At 32.3% G+C, this 12,535-nt stretch overlaps 1 protein-coding gene across 1 annotated transcript in view; it reads left to right on the plus strand.

The window, feature by feature from the left end:
- Positions 1-12,535, plus strand: part of LOC103056601 (uncharacterized) — a 74,224-nt gene that overhangs the window by 11,058 nt on the left and 50,631 nt on the right. The window contains 8 exon segments of the mRNA XM_088141692.1: positions 3,964-4,075; positions 4,878-4,945; positions 6,506-6,650; positions 8,721-8,737; positions 8,846-8,927; positions 9,021-9,065; positions 9,504-9,686; positions 11,370-11,422. Of these exon segments, the coding sequence (XP_087997818.1) occupies positions 3,964-4,075; positions 4,878-4,945; positions 6,506-6,650; positions 8,721-8,737; positions 8,846-8,927; positions 9,021-9,065; positions 9,504-9,686; positions 11,370-11,422 (705 nt within the window).

The following is a 12,535-nucleotide window of genomic DNA, read 5'->3' on the forward strand; positions in this document are numbered from 1 at the left end:
TATTATTTATCATGTTTTTTTATACCCACATGTGATTTTGTGAAGACAATGAAAACGAAAATCAGACAAAAGAAAATATTAAAATATATATGCAAAAAAAGAGTAACCCCATTAAGCAAGAATTAAATGATTCAGACAGTTCTTTTGCAAGCAGTGAAGAAGAAGAATTTGATGGGAAGAAGAGAGAGGAGAAGAAAAAAGAGGAGGAGGAGGAGGAAAAAGTAAAAGAAATGGAGGAGAACTTCAGTACAGGAAGGGAGGAAGCAAATGTAAAAGAAATCTGGAGCAAGGCAGAATGTAAGGAAGATGAAACTGTTGACAAATTAGAAGGGAAAGAACATTCCACAGCAAATGAACATGAGTGGAAAGCAAATCTGTTTAAAAGCAGTAATGAAATATGCAGTGTAGGAAATGAAGTGGTGCAAGATGGTACTAATATTCCTGAATCTTTTATTCCTGGGCATTCTGAATCTTTACATGACCATGCAGTTATTAACAAGGTAAATAAGGAACTGCCTGAACATTCAATTGAAAAAGAATATAATTATGAAGATCAGTTTCAGAATTTACAGAAATTCCAGGACACTGAGAACAATAATAAAATGTCATATGAGAATCAAAAAAAGTTTTGCAAAAATGTTTTTTCTTTGGAGAATGTTGGAAAAGCTACACTTTCTAGTTTCCCAACTAACTCTCATGACAATGGCATGGATTCCATTCTGGATGATATTATTGAAAGTTATGATGTTTCTGGATCAGAAGCAGAATTAAAAAAACACACAAGTACACAACAGAATATTAGGAATCCTGATTTTGCAGGATATCAGAACACTGAAGAAAAGCAATATGTGGATTCAAAAGAACTGGAAGAAGCAATATATGAGCCAACAATATATAAACTTTATACTGAGGATAAAAGTCTGAAAACTTCCCATTCTAATTTGAAAGTAAGTGAATCTATTGTAAAGGGAAAATATTTTCAATAAAATTGGATTTCATGAATAAAAAATGTCTACTTTAGCAAACTTGTTTATTAATGGCACTTCAGTGGCACAGGAAAAATAAAATCCGTGCCTGATCATTCAGAACACAAAAGCCAGATTGTTAGCTAATGTATAGATTTGATAATATTTTGTCAGTGAAAATATCCAAACTGGTTTAATAGTTCACTTCTATAATAATTTTTACTAAAGTTTAAAAATACAAAGATAAAAAACTAATACAAATGAAAAAAAATGAAGAGAAAAAAGGGCAGAGAAAAAGAAAAAGGAAAAAAATGTATAAAGAAAAAAGATATAAAAAGAAATTATTTCCCCCTTCAACAAGATAAGTACAAACAATTTAAGTAATGTACCACCTTCTCTAATATTTCATCAAAGATCTCTTCATATCTCATCTCTTATCTGTAAGCAATTATAAAGCCTCACCATTCAGTCCTAATCAGCAAAAGTCCAGTAAGAGTTACCAGAAATAACATATATATTTTAACCTTAATTAAATCAATCAATCACATTTTCCTTTACTTTTAACAGAATAACTTATCATTTTCTCTAAAAATACAACCAAAAAAAATCTTCCCATATCCTATCTCTTATCTATAAACCAACCTTTAAAGCCTCGTCATTTGAACCTAGTCAAGAAAAATCCATTCAGAACTACCAGGAAGAACAACATACTAAGAATCATGATCTTTAATCCTTTCGAATAGTGTCCCACAAGTTAATTTCTTATCATTTTCTCTTTGTCTTTTCTCAGAAACTCCTTCACAACTTTAACACATACCAGAAATATTAACACCTGTATTTTAACATTAATCAAATAAGCCAACTTTGTAATCCTTTCCTTTACTTTTAACACCATAGCTAATCACTTTCTCTGAAAATATAACAAAAAAGCTCTTCTTATATCTTATCTATAAACAAATCTTTAAAGCCTCATCATTCAGTCCTAGTCAAGGAAAACCCATTAAGAGCTACTAGAAAGAACATCATACATATTTTAACCTTGATCAAGTAAGCCAACTTTATATTCCTTCTTTTTACTTTTAAAAATCTTGATCTTTATTCCCTTTAAGTAGTATCCCAAAAGCTGATTTCTTTGCATTTTTTCTTTGTCTTTTCTCAGGAACTCCTTCGTGAGTATAACAGATCTCTTTTGTAAATCCAAGATAAAAGAGTTGTCAAAGTCACTCTTCTGGTTTATTATTTGTCTGTCCCTTTTGGTTATTAAGATATCAGCTGGTTTCATTTGTAAATCGAGTATAACATCTTTCATATCATTTTGTAGCTTGTCATTTTTAAATCCAAATCCAAAACAGCCTGATTCTCAGTTGTATTCTCTTCTATTTCCTCTTTTAAACCCATTTTCATGGTAGCAGACAGTCTTAAAAGAAATTTCTGAGTGCATTGTTCCGAAATATCTTTGAATTCTTCCAAAGTTAAAATACTTTTCTCCATTCTGTATTAGTAGGTCTGTTCTCCTTTAATTATAATCTTTAATTATTTCTGGTTGCCTCTAGCATCCAGCCTTCAAAATTTCCTCTTATGTTTTTCTCTAATCCACATTTTTCCACGGGAAGATTTCTTACACTTAGATTCAAAATCTTCATATATTTTTAATAGATTTTAAACAACCCACATGAAGTATTATTTCTAATCCATCTGGCCCCTTAGTCCATTTGTAACTTTCTAAAATCAACATTCTAATCAGCCTTTTGCTGTTTATTTCAGAATTTAAAAAACAAACAAACATTAAGTTCTTAAACTTACATGAAACTCCTTCACTAAGGATTGAAGGAGACTTGCCCAGTGTGATGAAACTTGTCATTCTGAAAGTTCTTAATGTTCAAAAGGCAGTTAACAAGTGATTTCCATGAGTGATTAAGAAAGGAAGTGGGCGAACCCAGTGTCTGTTTGAAGGTTCCAAACCACAGCTTGGGCAAAGCTGACTCTCCCTTGGCTCCCAGAGATCTAAAACCCGCCGGAGACCACTATTTTACAGTCTCTTTGTGGGGAACCTCTTTAAGGAGCACTTTTGGGCAATCTCAGGGCCTCCCCTTTATCTAGAGAGGGATTTCCACCATAGTCATTGCCGCTGCTTCCCCACCACTGTCCGATAGGTTTTATTCTATGGAGCCAAAATTATTTATGGCTAGAATAGCCACATTTGCATACCCGATCTTTAAGAATGGCTTCTAAATTTTTTCTCAAAATTAATTTTATAATTGTTAGCTTGTCTTTTAATTGTAAATTACTTGGAAGATGGTACAAGGAAAAAAGCCATACAGATTCTTACTATAATACAATGATCTATGTTTACTATTGATTAATTTGATTGATAATTGTTTTCTTATCATTGTTTAATAAAATAATGGTAATCGTAACTAGAAATGTACATAATGAAAATGTATGGTTTTGGTAATTTTAAATAAATGTTCACCATTTCTAGTATTATAACATGGCACACTTTATATAACACAGAGGATATCCTAGTTCAATGTTTCTTAAACATTTTTCTCTCAGGACCCTTTCCCACTTTTAAAAATTATGGAGGACTCCAAAAGAGCTTTTGTTTGTATGGGTTATATTTATCGATATTTACCATATTAAAAATTAAAATTGATGCATTTGCTGCTGCTACTACTTCTCACGATTGTTTGATGGGATTTTAATATTGTATTATTTTTCAACATATGCTGGCAAATAATTTTGATTTTTTGGGGCCCTTTTGAGGGTTTTGGGGGACCCCGGTGGTCCTAGACCACTGCCCTAGTTTATTATTTACAGCACATATGTGAATATACCTTCTTGACAATGTCCCATTCAGTTTATGATCACCTGATAAATTTACATAGGATTATAATCTTAGTCATAAATTCTACACATTTTATTTAAAGTAATACCAGGACATTACAATTTCAAATTGCTGCATACGTTAAATACTGAATGTTGTTTTTTATGTTAGGCGAAATCTTCAAAAGATGAAGAAGATGGTGAACAGGAAGATCAAAATATTTCAGATGTTACCAATAAAAAAAATACTGTTAATAGACAGTCTTGGAATCTTTCACCAAAAGGTATAAAATTCCAGTTTTATTAGCCAGTCTGTATCACACACAAATTAGAAATGTAGTCTATTTTCAAAATTTTCATTAGTTCATGCATTACAGTTTCATGAAGCTAGTAGGAAGTGCTTTTTCATTGTTGGATATACTTACTCCTTGTAAGTATGTTGCATTGTGCAAACTTCTTTAACATACTAGTTGAAAGAACTTATTGCTAATTGGTGATGAATTTTTGATACAGTTTGGTATTATAAGATTAAAATATATAAATTAAATTGTCTCTGTGAATATTTATTTATTCATTAATAGGCTATTTGTAAATAAATGATTTATTAGGAACCGGACATCTACTATGACGCTATCATTGTTTAGAGTGTTAAATTTCAATTTTCATGCTCTGTGTTTGGAAAGTGCTGTAGCTGGTTTCTGAAAGTCTGTGTCAAAAGAAGGTTGTTCTCTTTTACAAAAACAAAATAAAAGATTATTCAGATTTGGGGTCTGATCAAGAAGATACAATTAATTTTGCTTTAGCTCCTCAGAAATATTTCAGTAAAATTAATGTGTGTGGCTGATGGCAGAATGTAGCTATGAAATATATTTAAATTATTGCACTGTAATCAAGTTAACTATTTTAGTCATGCCTTACCAAGTTGTGACTACATGAATGGGACTGAGATTGGCAGGCAATCAAGCATGGCAGTGGAGGAATGAATAGCTTCTGAAAATATGTTTCACAACGGAATTGCCACAATCTCAATTTTTGAAAAATGGACACTGAGTATTTTGTAAAGAGTTTAATCTTTTTATTTTATAGCTAAATCAGCATTGGGCATGGACAAAGATGAAGAGGGGAAGGGTACAGAATCTCCATGGGATTCAGAAGTAGGTTTTTAAAATGTCTCTGTGCTCAATGGCTTCAAAGAAACTACTTCTACTTTAAAATCTTTCTTGATTTATTATTTATTGTATTAATCAGTTTTGGCTTCTAGTGCCTATGGATATATAGTTGATTTGCTAAGCACAGAACATTTCTTGTAAAATCAGAACAACTGTTTCAAGCTCAGAGGCTTTTAAACTTGACGTAATTTCCATGCTGCTACTCATAAGCATTACCCATTGTGTACTGTACTCTCAAAGTGGCTGATGACAATCTCAGGCAAAATATTTTTCCATTTCTGATCATTTATTTATATACAGCATTCTAGGCATTCATCTGCCTATATAGATAATGTCACTTTTTTCCATATCATTGACCAGAATAAAACTCTAATAATAAGAAAAAATATATAATGCAGCATAATTAATGACAATTAAGAAACCTTTTTTGAAATAAGTTGTGTTTGAGGAAATATGTAGATATGCTCGGGCTATACATTTCATTCTAAAAGGTCCTTCACTTCAATAAAGGTTTGAGTGAAGCATCCCCTTGAAGTTGCTTGCAGAGCAGTATAGCACCCTCGTTGTTAAAAGCAAAGTGAACTTATTACTTCGCTTTGCTGGTCTTAGCCAGTATCCTGCAAGTGCTGGTTGACTTAGGCAAAGCAACCTGAAGTGCCTCATTGAGATACATCATGTTATCTTTTTGCCTAAGTAAAGGGAATCATCTCCATGACATTAAGTTCTTTGTCGAGGTGAATTGAAGTTGCACCACACAGGCATAATAGATAAAAGTATTGTCATAGGAGTAATCAATAGTGTTTAATATAGTTCAGCTGAATATCCTGCCCATGGAGCTAAATAGAAGAGTAATTTTCTAATTATATGGAGCATATATTAATATGGTATAGGGTCCATAGTCAGAGCTCTGGCCAATATTGAAGGCTTGCTCTCATGCTCTATAATTTTGTATTATGAAATTGCCGGTATGCTTAAAGGCTGGTTTTGTTATAAATACATTCCTTTTATGTTAAATAAAATGTTTTCTTGTTTCAGATCATAGTGGCTTTTCTTATATGGTGCATGAGAATAGTGATAACTGATACAGTTTTGGAATACTAGTAGTTCACTTTGGATTTTGGCCCTGAGTTGCAGCTAAAGCATTCTAGGTTCCATTTTTGGTGGAACTAGGTTTTTGAGGTTCTTCAGGAAAGGAGATTTGAAATATAGTATGCTGCTCAGATCAGATTGTGTGAAATAAAAAAAATCACATCCTTTCCAGCTATATGGATACCTTCTCTACCCTAGTTAAATGAAATGATAATAGTTCCAGTTCATAATATGAATGTCTGTTCAGGTATTTCAGCTAGAAGTAAATGCAAATCAACCGTTTCTTAAAATCTAAACTCAAGAATCAAAATGCTTTTATGTTCTATGTAATTAAAAAACTTTTATAATAATTTCTGCCTTACAGGAATGTATTTCTTTTCTGTAGAAAACTAAAGATAAACAAAATGGGTATCTGGGTATATTTGTATGTTTCTCATATATATGTATTTCCAATAGTGTACTTCAGAAAGCCCCAGGAAACCATCTGTTAGCCCCAGGAAAACAGCTGTTAGCCCCAGGAAACCAGCTATTAGTTCTTTGCCTACATCTCCTGCCAAAACTGGAATACACATACACAGTATTACAGAAGAACTATATAATGGTAAATTCATCATAAATTATCCCTTTTTGTTATATCAACATATATAAATATTTTAAACATTTATTAATGATTTAGATATGGAAGATGTAGTAGAGTGGCTAAGGTATATATGTAACTTGTATATCTAAGATATAACCTGGATCAGGCAGACTCAGGATAAAGTCCTACTCAGCTATGGAAATTTGCTGGTAATTTTGAGTCTGTTACTCTCTGTCAGCCCAACTTAATTCATAGGGTTGCTGTAGGAGGAAAATGGAATGAGGGACTCTGTGTATGATGCCTTGAGACACTGCGGGAAAGGCAGGTACAAATAAAATACATAAATGTTTGTAACTTTTTGTTACTCAAGGCCAGTATTATAGTCATGGAAATTTACACCAAAGTGTCATTTTGTCAGTGTTTCTTACTTCCAAATAAGTTTGAACAGAATATTTTTAGTCCCTTAAAATATGTGGTATTGTGTTTTTGTTTGTTATATTTCTTTTTTTATAGTAATTTTATTACAACAATAAAAACTAATACAAACTAAAAAAAATAAAAATAAAAAATAGAAGCAGAAAAGAAAAAGAGAAAAAATTGAAAAAAATTGAAAAGAAAAAAAAAGAATATAGTAAAGAAAAGAAATATATAAAGAAATGACTTCCCCCTTCATCACAAGTATAAACAATTTTAGTAACTTATCACCTTCTCTTAAGATACAACAAATAATCTCTTTTTCCCATATCCTATCTCTTATCTATAAACAAAGCCTTATAGCCTCGGCATTTCAGTACTGATATCAGCAAAAGTTCATTAAGGGTTACCCGAGAGAACAACGTATCTATTTTAGCCTTGATCAAATAAATGAACTTCATATTCCTTTCTTTTACTTCTAACGATCTTTAGTCCCATCAAATAATGTCCTAGAACTTGATTTCTTTTCATTTTTTCTTTGACCCTTCTCACAAAATTCTTCAAAGCTTTAACATGCCTCTTTTGTAAAACCAATATAGGAGGATTATCCAGGTCACTCTCTTGGTTTGCTATGTGTATATCTCTTTTAGTTATTAAGACATCAATCAGTTTCTTTTGTATGTCAAGTGTAACTTCTTTTTCCATGTCATTCTTGTACCCTGTCATTTTTAAATCCACTTTCAAATCAGTCTCAATCTTGTCAGGTAAAACTTGTTTCTCTTCCATAACATCTTTAAACACAGTTGATCTGTAGAGGCAGACACTGTTAAAATTAACTTCTGGGTCCATTGTTCAAAAATATTTTTCAATACGTCCAATGTTAAAATATTTTGCTTCATCCTATATTAGTAAGTCAAATATTATTGTTCTCCTTTAATTGTAATCTTTAGTTTCTTCTAGTTCCGTCTAGTGTCCAATTTTTAAAGTCTTATGTTTTTTATAAAGAATTCAAAACAAAAGCATTTTCCCATGACAAGGATTCTTTATAATTAATTCCAAAATCTTATTTCAAATTTATCTGGACCCTTAGTCCATTTGTAACTTTCTAAAATCAAAGTTGCTGTTTATTCCAGAAAAAAAAAATTCTAAGTCCTTAAACTTGTATTTAAAATCTCTTTCATTAAGGATTGAAGGAAACTCACCTGGTGCTATAAACATGTTGATCCAAAGGTTTCTAATAGCTGAAAAGCAGTAAACAAACGAATTCCGAAAGTGATTTGAAAAGGAAATATGCAAACCCAATGGCCTTTTAAAGGTGCCAACCGCAGTTTGAGCAAGATGGTTATTTTCCTGTCTCCCAGAGCTTTAAACCTGCTGGAGCCCACTATTTTGCAAGGAGAACTGTCTGGAGCACTTGTGGGCAATCTCAAGTCCTCTCCTTGTCCAGAGGAATTACAAAGACCTGGTCTACTTGCCAGCTCTTCATTCGACTGCTGTGGTTGGCTCCACTTTTCACAGAGCTGTCTTCAGTTCACCATTTCTTCCCCAGAAGTTTTGTTTGTTATATTTTTAATACATGAGCAGGATTCACACCTATCGATGTTTAGTACACTGAATAAAGTTTAAAAATTGTAATATATTATCTAGGTAATTTGTTTCCTTGTTTTTATTTCCTAGGAAAACCAGGTTTGCAGGTAAGTACTACTTTTGAATTGTGTTACAGAAAATACACTTTATTTAAATATTTTTTTATTACTACATTGTGGTATCTTATTTCATTCTTTGCTGGATTATTTTTATAGCCAAAGATCACCAAAAAAAATTTGGTACGTGAATCTCCTGCTCCTGTTTTAAAGGAGGCAATCAGAGAAAAGCAAAAATCAGGTAATTTTTGCTACAGTAAATTATTTGAGGGATAAAATATTATATTGTACATATTGTTACATATATTTTAACATCACTAATTTCTCCTTTCAGATTTAATGGAAGAACTTGGCTTGGATGATGCAGATGATATTGAAGGTTCTCAAATATTTTACACATATTTATGTATCATACTTAGAAAAATATTTAATGCCATCAAATTTTGCCATGTATTGCAAAAAAAAATTAGTCAGATTTTACTTAGGAAACTAAATGACAAACCACATAAATCTGTGTATTTTATCTTAAACTGTAGAAGATTAAATTCCTTTTCACTTGGGAGATATGTAGACAAATAAATGTAATTGTTAAGTCAAAACATTTTCCAGTAGCTATCAGTATTTTTAAGAGCCCAGTGATAATATATTACAGATGGGGGAATGTTTCATCCATAGACAGTTTTGTTGTTAATATTGGCATCCTAATAGATCTTTCTGTTAATTGATTTTAAAATACATTGGATTTAATTTGCTAGAATAAATTATTGTATGTTATCATATTTACTGCTTTGACCTTTTTTATGTCTTACGTTGTCAGATGCCTCTGACTGGGATTCTACCAGCATTTCTCTTAAGAGCACTCCATATGCTAAACCAGCTAACATACTGATGTTAGAAGATCATGCATCTCCACGACAATTAGCAGAAACAAATGTTACACTTGAAATCTCAGTTCCTGTGAAAGAAGATTCAAATACTCAGACAGTAATTTCTTCAAAAGGTAGCTGGTGTCATTTTTAACAAAATCAAGATGTGAGAATTTTTGCAAGGGGTTTTACACAGGGTTTTGCAAATTAGATAACCCCAATCCCAAGCAAATCATTCTTGGTTTCTTCCACCCTTCTACTGGAACCATTCTGACAGTCTTAAGTGTCCTAGAATGATAGTTTGTAATACTATTTTGTTTATTATAAGGCAGGGGTTTTTTTTCTTTTTGTGTAGGAAACAGTTCCTTTTCTTCCTAGAGAGTACAGAAATCTAACAAAGCCTCCTACTGGATGCAGATAGAGGAAGTAGTTTTTGTTAATTCTTCCTTCTTACATTCCATGTAAGGAATGTACAGGCAGTAGTAGTAGGAAGGAAAAATAGATAAAACAGTCTATCCTTTCTGAGGTAGAAGAATTCTACACACAAGTACAATGGGTTGAGTCATTTGTTTCTTCATTCCAAAGTGGGTAACTAGAGCACCCATTAAGTTGCATAGCTAAAATGTAGTGCAAAATATTTTTATTTGCATTTAATTTCAATAAAAGTTTAAGCGAAGGAGTCCCTTGAATCTGCCTTCCAAAGCAAGATGACCACCTTTGCAGTTCCTCCCATTTTTTTCAGCAGTACTAACCAAGTTTGGTGTGTGCTGCTAGATAAGGCTTCCTCCAGTCAGCTCGCCAAAAACTTTGGCAACTTGTGCCAAAGAATATACCTTTCTGCTTTCACCAGCATGCTGTCACAAAAGCCCAAAGAAACCTCTACTTGCAAATGCTTGCAAAGAAGTTTCTTCTGGCTTTGGCTAGTTACCTAGATACAAGGAGAAGTTTTAAGGCAGCACAGTGTGTTGTCAAAGCAAATTTCATTGCTTTGATGAAGAGACTCAACATTTGCCTTCACTCATAAATCTCTTTTTCAAGGTGAATCTGAATTGCCTTGCATGAATCTAATGGATAACTATGTAAACCTGGGACTGAAGCTGTTTAAACAAATGAAACCAGACCTTGTGCTCCATTAAGAAATACAGAAATCAAAATTCAGGATTTTGAATTGCCTGTAGTTATTTTAACTCCTGGAATCCTCTGCTATAGATACTTTGATTGAAATAACTGCAGTAACATTTAAAATACTTCATGCTAAATTGGCCTATGTGTAGAACAGAATGAACACAAAATAATAGAATCCTGTGATGATAGAATCAGCTGTAAAACTTCAAACTGAAAACGTACATCAGAGTTAGATACATGAAATTAAGCTGGTTAAACTGGAGTTTCCTGCCTTCTTCCGTATCTACTTTTCAGCATCCTAAAATGCTACTCAGAGGACTAAAGACTATAGTATATGAAAAAAATATGGAACTGCAGAATTAGGCAGAAATATGTTTTTCTAGACTTTAGGCATGTGCCTAGAGTTGATCCACCTCAGTATTTTTAATGCTTTTTTTTTTGTAAAACGAACTTGAGTAGAAAATTAACAGATGAACAATGCTGAGCTAGAATTTTTATTCCTTATATGCTAGGTTCACTTGGTAGGCTGGAAATTTTTAATTTGGAGAATATTCAAAATGCACCTTCACTGTGAAACGGTGCTTATCTATATACAACCTCATTTTAAGTCAAACATATCTTGGAAAGGTTTTTAGACTGCAGTGCAACTAACATTATAATAGTTACAAATGTTTCATCCAATATTTTTACAGGTCACCAATATAATGAACACAAAAGCATCAAAGAATTTGAAAGTAACAGCAAGGTATGTGAGCAAAGTTCATCTGAATATTGGTATAGAATATTTTTTTGTATTATGTGGCTGAACCAAATTTTAACATTTTGTTCTGAAATTAAAGGCTCATTTTACCAATCTCTTTCCAGTCTCAGTATTATTAGTTCTTGTTCTATGCATTTATTTCTATTCAGATTAATCATCTCTATCTGTATCATCCAGCATTTTTCTACACACTTCAAGGATTCTTTTTTTATGTATATGCATAAACATGAATGATGTACTGTATCTCATTCTTCATAAACCTACATTAAAGAAACCATTAAGCTGTTTTTAGCTGTATGGGAACTTCCTTGAACACTTTTGGATTCTATTGTCCTAAAATAAGCTTTCCTTTACAGAAAAATAAATGAACAGGAGAAATACCAGCTACTTTGAAAGTATCTTTAAAATGTAATGAAGGAAAATTAATTCTACATAATTAACCTTGAATTCTGTAGTTGTGGATTATGGAACGCTCAACAGCGTACGTATAAAGGAAAAAGGAAAAGCTGTACTGTTGGGACAAAAATGGTATCAGAAGGACCTTCCGCTTCTGTGTAACAGTACTATCAAATTCAGTTTATACATAGAACAATATAGGCTTAACCCACATTTATGTGATTCCCAGCATGTTAAATTATCAAGACATATTACTTTCTTATATGTTTCCTGATATACACTTTATCACCAATGCATGCAGTTTTAATTTTCTTATTTAATTCAAATATATGGTCTTTTTTCCCAATCTATGATTTGTGATATAAAAACAAATTAATAATAATTAATATGAACAAGAAATATAAGATGATACATCTCTCTTCTCCTTTCTCTGCCCACACCCAAATTTAATAAATATTCCTTCTTAGTGTGATAGATGGCCTTCCTCAATCCTAGTAGTCCAAATGCATGGAGTTAATTCTCAGACTTCTCAGCAATGGGGAATTCGCTAGGATCCTGAGAGTGGAAGTCTGTACAGCTGAAGTGTATCCAAATTAGGAAAGCCTATGATGAAGTGTTACCTGCCTGGAAATTACATAAACTCTTAGAACCAATGGATTTTTTTTACCATGTGTGTATACCCACATTCCTGAGCTAACAGAT

Source organism: Python bivittatus, unplaced genomic scaffold (assembly GCF_059951505.1).
Source record: "Python bivittatus isolate LINGU-HERP-01145 unplaced genomic scaffold, Pbiv_v1 ctg000330_np1212, whole genome shotgun sequence".
Classification (NCBI taxonomy): Eukaryota; Metazoa; Chordata; class Lepidosauria; order Squamata; family Pythonidae; genus Python; species Python bivittatus.